This window comes from Pezoporus flaviventris, unplaced genomic scaffold, assembly GCF_033815535.1.
Source record: "Pezoporus flaviventris isolate CSIRO_AGI_PZ_B2104156 unplaced genomic scaffold, CSIRO_AGI_Pfla_v1 ptg000002l, whole genome shotgun sequence".
In the NCBI taxonomy this organism is placed as follows: Eukaryota; Metazoa; Chordata; class Aves; order Psittaciformes; family Psittacidae; genus Pezoporus; species Pezoporus flaviventris.
Window position 1 is genome coordinate 73,001,879 of NW_026892550.1, and position 16,268 is coordinate 73,018,146.

General features: G+C 43.5%; 1 protein-coding gene across 1 annotated transcript; it reads left to right on the forward strand.

The window, feature by feature from the left end:
* Positions 1-10,714: 10,714 nt before the first annotated feature.
* NDNF (neuron derived neurotrophic factor) lies at positions 10,715-14,865 on the forward strand. Its single transcript, XM_061443661.1, has 3 exons — positions 10,715-10,900; positions 11,921-12,045; positions 12,814-14,865. The coding sequence occupies exons 1-3, from the start codon at positions 10,716-10,718 to the stop codon at positions 14,205-14,207; spliced, it is 1,704 nt and encodes a 567-aa protein (XP_061299645.1). The 5' UTR covers position 10,715; the 3' UTR covers positions 14,208-14,865.
* Positions 14,866-16,268: the final 1,403 nt, after the last annotated feature.

Sequence of the window (16,268 nt, forward strand, 5' to 3'; positions counted from 1 at the left end):
TAGGAAAACTAAATAGGTTTATGTGAACAAATCTAACTTAACATTTGATATAAGAAGGTATTTAAGCAAGGGTATAAGACATCTCTTGCAAGAATGTGATAGCAGGGCAGCAGGCTCAGGGACAAAAATGTACTATGTTAATTTATGGAGTGTGTTCTAATTTCCACTCATTCAAGACAAAGCAATTGCAAAATGTTTATAAGAAAATCCAGGCAATGAGGGCTTTAACACAAAAATGCAGAATTCATGCACATCAGCAAGATGTACTTGCAATAGGTCAAAACACACTTCTGGCTCAGTCTTTTGCTCCCTTGGTTCATGGCCATACCCGCTTGGTACTATGGGCTTGGTGTGGTTCGTTCATCCAGGGACTGTGTGGACCCCGGTTTATGACCCTCAGTGAAATGTGCATGTGGGGCGATAAAGCAGAACCAGGGGGCATTGTCCCCACAGGCAGAGCTCCCTGCCCAGCTCCAGCCCAAATCCCTTGGGCCTGCTGAAATGCCTTGAAGGGGACAAAGCACCAAAGAGCAGATATTTTTTTTTTAATTTCACCTTTTTGTTTTTTACAATGCAACATTAATTGTGATGATGAAATGGCACTTTGTCCTTTAGCAGATCCTCATCCAATGATCTTGCAGCCATTTTCAGTTGCTGGTCAAGAGACATTCCCAGAAGGCAACACTGGATCCCATGCCAGAGCTCTCACCTTTCTCTTTGGGAAAGGAAATGCTCTTGGCATGCCTTTCAGCCATCTCTGAGTACACAAATTCCTTTTCTTCTCTTCCCTTCCTTTCTCCCCTTCCTCTCTCCCCTTCCTCTCTCCCCTTCTTCTCTCCCCTGCTGTCAGCCAAGGATGTATGGTTGCCATAAGAAGGCTTTGGATGTTCATTCACCCGTGACAGTCTGACCTATCTGCCTTTATGAGTCTCCTCTGCTTTTGTTTGCAGTAACTAGAAAAAGGACTAACCTTTTGCCTGCCAGCCTGGACAAATAAACACTAGCCCAGTGGTAGAGTGGAGCTGAAACTGACCCTTTCAATTATCTGATTTCTGAGATCCCTTACCACAGCTCTGTAGTTGCCTCTGGCATATTTGAAACTCTTTCAGCACATCCCTTTAGAGCATCCATCTTTTTGCACTTGGGAAAAGACTTTTCAGCAGAAGTCCACTGTTTAGAGAACCCAGAAAATGTTAGAAAGCCACCCTGAAGACTGGCAGCTCCTGAACCCACTCTATCCTGCTTTGATATGATGAACTGGAGAGCAGTGGTTGGACTTGAGGTGTCTCGTAAACTCTTCAGACAGATGCACGTGTCAGCTCTGATCATAGGCCCACCTGTGGCAGCAGTCTCCATGGCTGTGCCACGTCTCTCTGGGTATGAACTGTTCTGCCCCTTGGAGGTGAGCTCTTTCTCTGCTGTATGGCTCCTTAGCCCTGGAGATGTCCAGTGGCACTGGGTGAGCAGCTCAGGGCAGGGATGTGGGCTGCAAGCATCCATAACTCCTCCAACATGTGGCCACACTTGTCCCAGTTTTTTTGTCTGCTTCTGCAACAACCTAGAGTAACCTTGGGAGACATCCTTGCACCATATAGTTGCTCTCCTCCTGTGAGGGTCCCTTCTCCCTCATGAGCATTGAGTGTGCTCACTGCTGTCATTTGTCCCAGTGGCTAGTAGAAGATTAGGAAAGGGGGGATATAGCTAACAACTTTCACTAATTTGCTGTGTTACTCTCCACAGGAATCTGAGTCTTATTTAAAGCAGGGTACTAAGCAAGTAAATTCCAGTAAACTAAATTTAGCCAGCCTAAGCATTCCTGCTTTTTCTTGTCCCTACCCAGAGAACATACAGAAGCGAGCATGCAAAAGAGTCAATTTTCTAACTGACACCAAGGAGAAGTGGTGAGGCTGTCCTCCGTGAGATGACACCCACTTGCAATGGGCTTTGCTCTCAGCCTCGGAGAGGGTCACCAGAGCTAATGGTGTGACCTGGAAATTATGTGTGCTGCTTTCTAGGGATGGTGGAGATCATCTGGGGGGGCAATACCCATGCTGAGTCTTGGAAGGTCTTTGCTGCTGTAACCATGGCTGAGGTCTGGCAGCTTTAACGTTGAGCCTGCTGCTAGAAATATGTAAATATAAATACCTTTAGCACTACATTTGATACTTTCCATTTTCAAGCACTTGATAAATGTTTACATATTTTCAGCAACCCTTTTCCAACTAGGAAGAAATGAAACACAACATCTGTGAATTACCATGATGCATACAAATCATTCTGAGAAAGCACCTTACGGGTTCATTAAGGATTTGTAGGGCATAAGATTTCCTCTGCATGCCTTTAAAGTTGAAGGCAGATAATATAAAAACTGAATACAGTTTTGGACAGTAGGTTCCATTAGAAAAATTTGGATTCTGATGATAATTAAAGAATTGTAAAGTTTTGCGGATCACCTGTAAGCACAACATGTATTAGTGTGGTTGTAAGTAATAAGGGCTAGACCTTTGATTTGGTAGAAGTTATAGTTTCTTTGAAGTCAGCTGAGGATCTGGACTACATGATTCAGGTGCAGTTAAAGGCAACACAGGGACAAGATTGAAAAAATACAGGAAAAACATAACAAAATAGAAATAACTTTTCTCCTCTGTTCCTATAAATTGTATTTTCTCCTTTGAAGGCAGCTATGCTCACCACTATATCCTTGTCCCATATCTAGTTAACTATGAGTGTCCCTGTATCGAAAAAAAACTAGAATCCAACTTTACAATTGCATTTGGTGCCAGATGCCTGCTACAGTTTCTATTTGAGTTCCCATCGTTGTATCTTTGCTCCGAGATACCACTGCAAACTAATGTGGGGTCAGAGAATCGCCTCTTGGGCATGAGCACTGTAATAGGGTTTTTTATTGGAGCTACTCTCTTGTTTGCTCTTCCAGCTGCCAGAGAGCGGCTCTTCCAGCTTCCTGGAGAGCTGCTGCTGTTACTGTCCATGCTATTGCAGCCATTACTGGTCATTGCTGCTTAGCCTGGAAGCGCCAAGAAAGCCTCGGCAGTAAAAACGAAGACATGGTAAAATTGTAAACGGGAATTTTTGTGTAGCTGTTTCAGGAAGACTGTGTGTGTGGAGCTACGGAAGTGGGCAGGAATACTAACGTACTTTGACTGGCTGTGGTTTGTAATCCTATGTACATTTGTGGTGGTGTTCTTGATGCCAAAGAAAGCTGCATGTCTGATGGAAGCTGAGGGAATCAGCCTCTGTGCACTTAGGAGGGTTTTGAAGTAGTCAGTCATTTTTCCCTTTTTCAATCATCCACCAAAAAGCAGAAGGGAAGAAGCAGGGAAGCAATTTCAGTGTGCTTACGACACAGCTTCCCACAGACTGGGAGTGCTTCAGCTGTTACTGGAGCTGCTGAAAGCTCAGCTTCCCCCTACTCCTGCCCTGCAAGTTGCCCTGATGACTTGCAGCCCCTTGCCTGTCACTGCCTCTCCCACAGCTCCCTGCTCTGCTCCAGCCCCTTGTTTTCTCCCCTTTAACAAACACGTTGTTGGCTGTGGGCAGCTCCCAGGCCAGCTGTATTCTCCAGACCCTAGGAATGGCTCAAGCAACTTTAACTCCTTCAGTGGTTAATGCAGTTAATGACTTTAGGTTTATATTTTAACACTTTCCAAACTTCTTTCTGACCTTCAGCCATAAGCTCCAGTGGTTCGAGGATGCAACAGCAGGCTGTACAGACACCAGTTCTGTTCCTGCTCTTTATCATACCATGACACTTCAGTCATCCCTGCCTCTGGTGGGTTTTGGCAAGGGCACTTGCTCATAATGTCATTCAGAAGTATTCCAGAGAAACAGTGGGAAACTCCGTACCAAATACCAACCTACTTGTGTTGGTTGTAATTTGTAAGTGTTCATATGTTCCTCCCCATTAATCCTCTTGCTGAAATTCATTATGGAGTCAGTAACGTGCACACAGATGGCTGTGCTGAAGGCAGAATGACTTGGCCGAGGAAATTAGCTATTGTTTTATATTAAAGGAATTATATTTGGATTTCCTTGAACAAGGAAGGTAGCTGCCCCACTTTTATTGCTTGTAACAAGGGAATAACAATTACTTTCCATTATAAAACACCTCCAGATCTTCTGCTGAAAGGTTTGTGGTAGAGCTGCATGGCATTCGGGGTTGGTTATCTTAAATGGCCTGGAGTTGTACAAACTAAGATTTCTCTGCCTTCTCTTATTTCTCCTACTGGGGCTCAACCCCTACAGAGACTATGGAAGAAATTCCCCTTCTCTGAGTTGGGTGTGTGACGTGAACTTTTCCTCTGGAAGAACTGGTACCATCACCTGTCCCATGATGCTTGCCCTGTCTGGGAACAGTGTCCGGCTGCCTGGTGATTTTGTATGGGTTTGGGAGGATAAGAAGGCAGAATGGTAAGGACATCCAGCAGCCCGTGCTGGAATGGCCAAGGGAAGTGGAGCTCGACATGGGGGCAAGTCACCATCTGGCTGACACCCAGTGCTCCAGCACATCACTTCTTCCCATGCCTCTGCCATCCTCTGGCAAGGAGAGCTAGGAGGAACAACAGAACATTATAACAGGGGCCACTGGGGACACACTGTTTGGTTTTGACACTCGGTGATGAGCTGTGTTGGTCAAAATGGCTGTGAGGGAGGGAAGTTCTGGTATGTGGTCTCTGATGAAAACAAGAAAAACTAGAATGCATTTCCTCAAGTCTCCCAAATGCATCTCCTGGCTCAGCTGTTTTCTGAAGCATCCAGCTACCACCAGCTCCAGGATGGCAAATTCAGTGTAATCAGAGTTGAATTTGTTTCCACTTAAAGTGGAAAAATAAATAAGGCTCAGTTTGGAAACAAAATATTCCATGTAAAATTTGATATTTTGATGCTGTATCTCCCTGAGTTTGTTTGCTTTTCAACATGTCTGATTTGATACAGATCTGCATTTTACAATGTTATCCCTTTGGAGTTAACCTCACTCCTAAATTTTAATATTTGTAATTTGTTGCCACTGTTGTTCATTAAGATTTGGTAGGAATGTACTCTTATTTCTTCATACCTTCTTATTTTTACATAGCTTAATATTTTTCCTATGCTACTGTGGTTTGCTTTGCTAAAATAATACTCCCAGCAAAGGAGAATTGTGGGTTGAACTGGAGTTTCAAGAGGCTGGTTAATCCACGGATTACTGACACGGTGGACTCTAAATGCTTCAAAGGCACTATTACAATACATCATGTTTGTGTGTTCTTGAGGAGCTTTAATCCATGGATTACAGGACTGTAAATGTTACTGCCCTACCCGTTGCAGCCGTTCCTGTCAACAGGAGCTGCCAAGTCAAGCCAGATATTTCGCTTTAAAAGCCATACAGTGCTACACCCCTGCATCCCTGTCGGTGCTGTCCTCCTCATCCCACCCTGTTCCTTAGGGAAAGGCATTAGGCTAGTGCTTGCCACCGGCAGACGGGCTGGCTGGGGCTGCACTGTCCAAGATCCTGGTGAGGCTCCCATAGCCCTGCGTGGCCCATGCTTTTCCCCAGGCCTGAGGCAGGACCAGACAATAAGTTTTCAAGAATGCTGCTTTTAAAAAATAAACCAACCCCAAAACCCAAATGAAAAGCATACCAAACATTTTCCAGATCCTTTAGGGAATAGTAAGTATTAAATACCAGGCCTTCCGTTTTCCTCCTCTGGTCTCCCCCTAAACAAACAAGGCAAGCAGCTCTCAGTAAGTACTTAAAATTCAAAGGCATTGTTTTGCCTTGTTTGCACATCAAAAATAACTATATTACAGTTGGAATTGGTAGGCGCTTTTAAACTCCTCTGTTGCTGAGGTGATAACTCTGTGTGCTGAGGTGCATTTGTTTGTGTTATATATCTCTGGAAATGAGGTGTATAATGGAAAAGCTCACAGCCCTTTTACTTGCAGCATTCCTCTAATAAGTCAAAGAAGTCACACAATGCCCTTTTATTTCTGAAGCTGCACTTAAATCACATCAATAAATCTACAGATTTATTACGAGAAGAAGCGTGGGTAATGTAAATAACAGAAAAAAAAATAAAATCCCAACACACAAAAATAGGATGTAAGGAGGGAAAAATTGAACCATCCATATACTAAGAAGGCAAGAAACACAAAGCAAAAGCACTGTGGCGGGCAGTACCATGAAATTATCCTTGCTAAATTACAGTCCTGCATTTTTCATTCTGTGTAATTAAACCTTAGGGTTTATTTCTTCCAGATGCATTTGCTTCAGGTAAACCCTAATCTTTTTGTTTTGTTATTCCATATCCTTTACAAGTCTCTGACCTGCAGACAGTGAAGAAGTAAGGCAAATGATTTCCCGAGATTGAGGCGCTTGAATCTGACTTGCTACTAGCACTGGCACTGCACATGGTGAAGCCAGTGCTCTTGCAGCCTTTTGGTGGAGTGTAGGTGTACCTGATGACATTGAGCCTTCCTGGCAATAAATACACAGTGAAGTCTAAACAAGAGGACGCAGCTGCTCTGATCCAAACAGCCAAACCAAAGGGATTTTCGGCTTCTTGGGTGAGTTCTATGGTGGGATGTAAGAAGGGAGCCTCTGATACTTCCTGTGGTACATCCTGCACAACTGCTATGTTTTGCTGGAAAGAAAAGTCTTGCTTGGGGCAGACAGAAAATACTGTAGGCTTGCTCTGTGAAATCAAAAATGAGATGATTTATCTGCCCCTGGGGCCACCTGGTTTTGGCTTCGGTTGAGGGTTATGCCTGTCCTGCTGATCCCAGAGCCTGCGGCGAGAGCCTGTGAGGTGCTGCCGCAGCTCCAGCCAATCTGTCACAGACTTGGAACATAAGTCAGGTACAAATCCCATTATCCTCTCTGCTTCTGCTTATAATTGCAGTTTACCTAGATATTACCAGTGAGCCTTTTGTAGAGATGAAGTTTGTTATGCAAAGGTCTTATAGGCTGGGCAGAAGGCTTGTGTACATGGGATTTTGGAAAGGCCGGGTAAGGCTCACTGCCCGCATGGAAACCATTTGAAAGATATGAATGAACTGTAATCATCATCATCAAATCTGTGATCTGATTTAATGATAATTTTCATGTATGTGCTTATATCTTAGTTGTATAGTATGTCCAGACTGCTGCTTTTGTTTGTTTATACTTTCTGAAGGGACAAAAGACCAAACCCAAACATCTGGCAAGGTGGTAAATCCTGAGGTGTTTAAAATAATTTATATCCCACCCCAAATGTACAGCATGCTTTTCTCATCTGTTGGTCTATTTAGATCAATGCATAGAAGTTCATTAAGTACCTTCCAAGTATTTTTCTAAGAAGTAGCTGGTGCTACTGGAGTGTGTGTGCAGGCTGGGATCTTCTCACCTGGGGACAGGATTGCCACCTTCTAGGTCAAAATAAAGGGAACTCTGGCCACCTGCCACACTCAGTTTAGGCAGAATTTGGGGAAAAAGTGAGAAGTAAAGCTGGGCCATTAGAGGGCAGTTTTGCAGTCCTGGAGAAGGAAAACGATGCTTATTATTTCACTTAGGACTGTTTATCTTGGCACTCACTTAAATTCAGTGATAAACAGCAGGCAAATCCTTCAGTCAGCAGGAATATATCAATAAAATATTGACTCAGAGTTTAGAAGAAAAGAAAACAAGATGAACTTGTAGAAAAGGGAACAAACAACATTTAGGAGGTGGCACAGGCTGGGGAACAAAAAAAATCACACAACGTATTTCATGTAATTTGTATGGCTTCACAGTGCAGCACTTTGGCCTGAGCTTGTACCTGGCTTCTAAAAATGAAGAGTCTCAGGGAATGGCAGACAGAGACAAGAAAACTGTTGGAAGTTTGAAGGCTGGGTGGGAGAGCAGGAATTCATGTGCTCACATGCAGCAAGTGCATTTTCTGAACGACTGTGTTGAAGTAACTGCTCAGCGCTGAACTTGCCCAGAAAGAAACATGGGATGAATAGATGAGTTTTTTGCTTGTTTTGTGTTAGTGAGCTATAGAGGATTTAGCTTAAAACTAACAGATTATAATGACTGTGCTGCAAAAAATAAATCTGTTTATTAACTGGTGTGAAAGGGTGGTGTAGCACTGACGGCACGTTTCCCAGAAACTGAGTGCTTTTTGGATGGTATCTCACTTTTGGAAGTGTCGTGCATGAAAACTGGGGCTATATAAAGCCTCCAATATTTGGATATATGAAAATGGAAGCACTCAAAAACATATTCACTTGTAAAGGAACAAGGATTATTAAAGTTTTCCTTTTCAGGAACAGCTGTCAACTTTGCAAGTGATTTCATGTATGAGATGGGCCAATGTAGTCTGCCCAGGCCGGGCAGGGATCACAAAACTAACTTTAGTGAGTCTTTTATACTTACTTTTAAGCCAAAATGCTTTTACAATTAGATGAAGAAACTGGGGACAAATCTTGTTTCTGTGCTGTGGCTGTTATCAGGGACGGAAACGCTGTCTACAGGAGTTTTTCGAGTGAATTAGCTAGTGGAATTATTGAATAATTGAAGCCCAGCCTGGGTAGTCCTATAATCAAAAATCATTTATTTTAATAGAGGTTACATTGCACTGGAACTGTCTGTGGGAATACACAAGGCTGCAATTTCAAGGGGTTCATGCAGAGGACACTGTCTGCAGAGAGTGTCAGAGTTTCTCACCTAACCAAATAATCTGCTGTAACTGTAGTGATTAAGTTGGAAAGAATTTCTTCCCTGTCAGCAAACAATAATGCTTGAAAAATCAATAAACAGTGTGTTAGAGCACACGGAACTTGTCCTGTGTTGTGTGAAAGGAGGTTTCTGATGACTTTGGTGACTCAAATCAGCAAGTATTTTGACCTATGATCTTTGCTCCCAAGGGCCAGAAGTCAGCAACTTTGCCGATAAGTATCAACACTTCAGTCTGAATTTGAGGAAATATGTCTGTTGTCATCAAAAGCTAAGTTAGGATGTGCTTGGGATAAATTTTGACAAATGCTGGGAATGTTAAATCAAGATTTAACTAGAAGTAGCAACTGCATGTCTTAAGTAAAGCCCTTTTCTCCTTTCGCTTCTGTAGGGCAGAGCACTGCAGTGACCTGTTATTAAAATATCCCAAACAGTAACGAAGAGCACAGTTTGAGACCTGTGAGTGCCAGAGATGAAGCATTACAAGCCCTGCAAACAGGGAACTGTGGCCATGTGTTACTGTCATGAGGTTATTGCTGAATAAATAAGGGTGCAGCCTTCTCCAACTGCAAAACAACTTCTGGCAGCTGTGGCAGAGGCAGGGCTTCCCTGCAAGACAGTGGGGCCATCGATCAGCAAGCTCATAGCAGGGCTCCCTGGCATGCTTGCCGCTCACTGTCTTGCAGAGGTCATGGAGCTCCTCCACAGCCTCCATGCTGATGTGGGATGTGACCGCAGGGCAAACTCTGCCAGATGAACGTCAAGCTTTTGCTTTCATTTTTCCCTTGGTTTTCCACTCAGGAAGGGGAGGATCTGGCTGCAAATATAGGAATATGTGGTGCGCTGGGGAGGGAGAAAGCTGAGGGAGGCACAGCAGTCCTTGGTGTGAGCAACAGCATGAGTGAAAGGAGGTGAAGATAAAATTGCATCCTGGCAAGGGAGTTTTCAGTATGTCTCACTTATGGCTTACAGTTACTTAGGGTTTTCATCATGCTTCTCCAGAAAGCCAGTGGCTAACACAGTTTAGGTAATGCTCTAACCTATTTTTTTTTTTTCCAATTTTAATAAATGTTATCATTTAGCAATTTAAACTCACTGTACTTGTACTAGAAATGGGCTTTGTTTCCCCTTTACCACCCTCCCCTATAGCAGAGCTATTATATATGAGATCATCTACTGTATTGAAAGGAGATTTCCAAGCTGTCCCACTATATATGTTAGAGTAGTCATTACTGACCTAGTTGTAGACATACTAATGAAAGGCTGAGATTATGAATTATTATGCCTAATTTGTAAGGGATTCTCTGCTTTTGTGTTTTGCAATTACCATCAGGCTTGAGGATTAAGCCCTGCTGAACTGCATGCTAATACCAGTGTGCTTTGAATATGTCTGGGTTTATATCACATGTTTTCCTATTCACTGTTTTATAAAGAACAGTTTCACTGGAAATACTTACTTTTCAAAGGACTGTTGGAAGCCTGACCAAAAATTCCTGAGGAAAGTGGAGCTGATACACTCTCCATCTGCTCTGTGCTTACTCCTGCTCCCATGTCCCGTGAGCTCTGTTTCTGCTATGGCAAAACATTGAACTGTAGTGCTACCAAAGTATGTGGAAGGCTTTTGTTCTTTGTTAAGGAGAGGGAGTGATACAGATATGAAAGCTGTGTGCAGGCTTGCGTTTGGTTACAGCTCAAGGTGAAAGAATCTTATTTACATAGTTGATCCAAGTGCTGTGACAATGCAAGCTTAGTTCTTACAATCTTGTGTTCCTAATGCTTGTATGGCTCTACAGGGAAGGTTCCTGCAAAACATAAAGCACATACGTTGTTGTTACAGGTTTCAGCACTAAATCAGCCCACATGAGCCACACCACTGTGCAGCTAGCCAAGTCAGCAGCTGCAGGCCTCAAATAACCCCATGTTTCACCATGGTCTCACCCACTGGTGTAGGACAAGCTGGCAGAAGCTCCTGCCACACACAGTGCAGCACTTCTCAGGTGGGATTCCCTGTCGTTGCTGTAGGATGCTCCTGCTGTGCTGGCCACTGCTCCTGCTGCTGCCGCTCAGTTCCAGGCCCCAGAAGTTACCTACCAGAGATGAGGAGCTCTTCCAAATGCAAATTTGGAACAAGGCATTTTTCCATGATTCGTCCGTCATCCCAGATGGAGCTGAAATTAGCAGTTACCTCTTCCGAGACACCCCTAAAAGGTATTTCTGTCTGGTCCAAGTGAGGAAGTTGTACTTTGAAGATACTAGCTTTAGTTGCTGGGTGTTTTGTGATAAAAATTGGATCCAAACCAGAAACCCACAAATGCCAGTCTTCTGTCTGGTGAAATAACTATGCAAGTTTCCATCCCAATCTGTCCTCCACAGCTGAGGGTCTATCCAATTTATTTGATTTCTGGGATAAGCCCAGAGCTTCCACAGACCACAGAAATTCCCTGAAGTGGGGCCACTAACCATGTCTGGAGGCAAAGGGAGCAGGAAAGAAATTAGAAACTACAGGCTTACCTCACCACACTTGTCTTTCTTCATTATTTCATATTGTGCTTTAAAGAAGCAATGTAAGCCTGGTCTGAACTCCCTACTTCCCAGCCTTGACCCTAACAGTCAGAAAATACTGAGGTTAGACTGGGAAGGAACCTGAGGCTCCAAAGACTTCAGGGAAGACCAGCATTGTCACCTTCCTGCTGATGTCACATACATCCTTCAGCCTTCATCGGTGAGAAACACCTTACAATAATTGACGGTTAGTGCTTGAGGGGATGCAGGAGGATAGTGGAATGCATATATCTGCATATGCTTCTAGGGCCCTTACCTGGACATAGCATAAAATGCGTGTCCTGCTTGGAACAGCATATCCCTAAATTCCAGTACCGATCCTGTTTCCCTCATTTCTAGCTTTGTGACCATTTGTATGGTATATATTTAGCGTAGGTGTAAAACATGAAGCTGACAGAGGGGAAGACAGGAGGCCAGAAACCCTTCTGCTGTGTCTTCACAAGCAGAGCATGGTCTCTGTACCAACATGTTCATGGGGATACACCCCTCACCTCCTTAGCACTTGCCCACCAGCCTGTTCACATTCCTTCTGCACATGCTTGCCTGTAAGTAACACTTTTGTCTCTGTTGCCCTATTAAGATCAAACTCAGTCGTATCAAGTCGGTCCCTAACAGTTGGCTGCCTTCAGGATTTACTGACATATGGGTCTGTTACCCTTCCTCTAGGTATTTCTTTGTGGTTGAAGAGGACAACACTCCCTTAGCAGTGACAGTAACACCATGCGATGCCCCTCTGGAATGGAAACTGAGTGTGCAAGAGCTCCCTGAGGAAGCTAGTGGAGAAGGTTCAGGTAACAAACCACTGACAGCTTCCCTTGCACACTGGAGACCTGCTTTTCTCAAGGATTTGAAGCCCCTCAAACCTGACAAGGAAAAGAGCTGTAGAAGTAAAAGCTGAGATTACCGTTACAGAGTGCACTGGATGCTGCCACAACAAACTGTGTTTGCTCAGAGTAACCTGGTTTCTTTGGGGCTTTGCTGTGAGCTGTATACACAAGATAAGAGCTGGATAGACATTGCAGCAGGGCTGAGCTCACCTCTTGGAGGGCACTTGTCTGTAGACATGGAGCTTATATGGAAATGGCCATGTAAAACTGCTACTCAAGAGAGAAAATGTCTTTGGTTTCCAGATCCTGTCACACAAGTACTGAAATGTTCTACACACCATGTTGTATGGTGTGCACACCTTTGGCCTCTGCTGTATTCAGGAACAAAATTTTAGCAAGTCCAGAAACAGGCAGCGGAGCTAGTTCCCCCTGGGAACTGCACGTTGGATGCTTGAAGATAGTGGTACTCTAGTGGAAGGTATTAGCTACTATTCGCAAGACTCTGTTACTCTGTTAGTAGTGGTCAGGTGCAATTTCTATGGTGTTTGGCTTCAACCTGAGTGCCAAACCAATTCCCTCTCTTATTTGACAGAAGTATTGATTATATCTTACTCAGAAGATAAAACTTCATTTTTTCATCTTACTTTTGTATTTTATGAAGTGTCTGTTAGAGTTTTATTTTCTCATATTCACAGGCTGTGTCTCTACTGTTTTTCTTTGCTTCTAATTTAGGTGAACCAGAGCCTCTTGAGCAACAGAAACAGCAGATTACTAATGAGGAAGGCACAGAGCTGTTCTCTTACAAAGGCAATGATGTTGAGTACTTTGTGTCCTCTAGCTCCCCATCTGGTTTATACCAACTAGATCTGCTGTCGACAGAGAAAGATACACATTTTAAAGTGTATGCAACCACTACTCCGGAATCAGACCAACCTTATCCTGAATTACCTTACGATCCCAGAATCGATGTCACTTCTCTGGGACGTACAACAGTGACACTGGCATGGAAACCAAGTCCTACCGCCTCCTTACTGAAACAGCCCATTCAGTACTGCATAGTCGTCAATAAAGAACACAACTTCAAAAGCTTCTGTGCTGTTGAAGCCAAGCTCAGTTCTGATGATGCCTTTATGATGGCTCCAAAACCAGGTCTGGATTTCAGTCCATTTGACTTTGCCCATTTTGGCTTCCCCTCAGACAACAACTCTGGCAAAGAACGCAATTTCCTAAAACCATCATCAAAGTTTGGGCGCCAAACATCCTTAAAGCCGAGAGCTGACCTCCATAAAGTTTGTATCGGGAACAAGAACATCTTCACAGTGTCTGACCTAAAGCCTGACACGCAGTACTACTTTGACATGTTTGCAGTAAATACCAACACTAACACAAGCACTGCATACATAGGCACCTTTGCCAGAACAAAGGAGGAGGCTAAACAGAAAACAGTTGAACTGAAGGATGGCAGAGTTACAGATGTGTTCATCAAGAGGAAGGGAGCCAAATTTCTACGGTTTGCTCCCGTTTCATCTCACCAGAAAGTCATCTTCTCCATTCATTCGTGCCTGGATGCTGTTCAGGTCCAGGTTAGAAGAGATGGAAAACTTCTCTTGTCTCAGAATGTGGAAGGTGTGCGGCAGTTCCAGCTTCAGGGAAGAGCAAAAGCCAAATATCTGATTAGGCTGAAAGGAAGCAAAAACGGTGCTTCTATGCTGAAGGTCCTGGCTACAACAAGGCCTAACAAGCAGTTGTTTCCTTCTCTTCCTGAAGATACACGAGTCAAAGCCTTTGACAAACTCCGCACGTGTTCTTCGGTCACAGTGGCGTGGCTGGGCACGCAAGAGAGAAACAAGTTCTGCATCTACAAAAGGGAAGTGGATGACAGTTACAATGAAAAGCAGAAGAAAAGAGAGCAGAACCAGTGCTTGGGCCCAGATATGAGGAAGAAATTTGAAAAGGTCCTCTGTAAATACTTCCACAGCCAGAACATCCAGAAAGCAGTAACCACAGAGACAATAAGAGGCCTGCAGCCTGGCAAGTCCTACCTGCTGGATGTTTATGTGATAGGGCATGGTGGGCACTCCGTGAAATACCAGAGCAAACTGGTGAAAACGAGGAAGTTCTGTTAGTGCCCCTGTACATAGAAATATGTGGAACTCTGGTCTGAACATTATCCTACTTCCAAGTATATGGATTGACTACTTGCACAGCTGAGAAGTTGTGACCTGTATTTGTACTGTGTAGAAAAGATATCAACTTGTGTATTTATGTTTACATAAGTAATTGTTTGGAGGAACTGAGGCTGGGGGTCTCCAGTAGCATCTGGCAATGGTATTATCATGTGTCCAGTGATCCACATGTGATGCTGAGTAGATGTCCAAGGTAGCAGGAAACCTTGAAGGAAGTGGCACTCCTTTGCTTCCATATTGCATGAACTGCTTCTAAATTATTTTATACTTCAAAGGCTGAAATACATCATTCATCCACCTTGTTCCTCACAGAGCTCACAGATGTACACCCTTTCTCTCAGTGTAGGTGGTAGGATTTCTGTAAATTATTTTATAGTCTTGTTTTAAATGTTTATGTTTCTATGATTGTAAACAAATAAAATCTCTCCCCAATAAAGTACAAATCTAAACTATTAACTGGGCTGCATATGAAGCAGTTTCATTGCTAACGTAAATTCTTACCTAGCTGATTTTCATGTTTAAATACTGTATGTATTTCATGTACAAAGTTGCCATAATGTTATATTCCTGTACATAAAATTAAAAATACTAGATTATATATTATTTTGCTTTTCTTGACATTTGAAGGGGGCAAACAGACTTGTGGACAAGAAGAGGTATGTTGAAACTTGAACTCAGCTAGGATGTGCCTCCTTCTTTTTATTGAGTTTTTTTGGGCAAAGTGACTCAAGTCCAGTAGAATTACTGATGTTACTGAGTCAGTTAAAATCTGCAAAAGAGCACAGGCCATTGAGGAAGGGGTATTTGTGGCATACTCTGAGTCTACAGTGACACAAGCTCTAAAGGAGCAGGGCAGCATGGAGGATCTTTGCTTGTCCTAGGTAAGAATGGATCCTGTTCTTTCATGCTTGTGAGTGCCACCAGCACTTGGCAAGGAGTGCACAGTCTGAGTTAGAGAGAGCGTGCTGTCCAAACAACACACCAGAGAACCAGTTGTTATTTTTGTTGGATTATCATTGAAAACATTTGCTTTCTGGATGCTGCTGGGTTTGACCGCAGTAATAATAAGCTGAGAGGATTATTTTTTCCATTTACAAGAATGGTAGTGCTACGAAAAAAAACATCCACTTTCATTTAAGTTGCAGTTATTTCCATTGTGTAGGTTTCTTTAAAATACTGAATGTCTGGATCTCATCTTTTCTAAATTTTCTTTTTTTCCACATCAACTTCATGACTCAAAAACTCATGTAGAGCTGCTTAATGGAAAACACACTTCTGAGCAGCAACTAAGACCAGCCCATTTGAAGCAGCTAAGAGCAGGATGCATGCTGCCTCAGGACCAGTATTACAGTATAGTCAGGGCCCCAGGACAGGCAACTGAGACCCTTTTCCTTGGTCCCATCATATGTCTCAGCCCACAGCACTCAGGCAGTGGATGTCGGGGCTTATTCAAAGACAGTCTCTGTCTCTTCCTTAGGTGCCTGTACACAAAACATCTCACTGCTGTGACTTTGGCACTTACAGCCCCCTTGGGGCTCTGAAGATACGTGTGGAGAGACCAGGGCATGAGGGAAAGGGTCCAAAATCCAGTTAAAGGCCAAAAGCAGATTCCTTTTAGGCTGGTCACAGGGGAGATGAGAACACTCCATCCCTGCAGAGGTGAGCTCCAGCTTTCCTTGTCCCTGTAGTGCTGAGCTGCTCAGGTGTTTCTTTCTGTGTCCCCAGCATATTTCATTTTGCAGGCTGGTGGGTAGCAGTGGAGGATTTTGTGGCTGCAGAGGCTCCCACACCATTCCACATCCGAGTTTGTTGTGATGAATCTCCAGGAAAGGGGCAGATGATACCAAATGGAGACTGATAAGAAGATGCCTTCTGTGTTTAATATATCATAAACCTAAGAATTGAAATTTAAGTTTCTCCAGAGATGATCTTTCCTGATCTGAAAACATCCCTCTGATTTCTCAAAGGCTTCAGTAACACACACCTGCTAGATCACTGTGG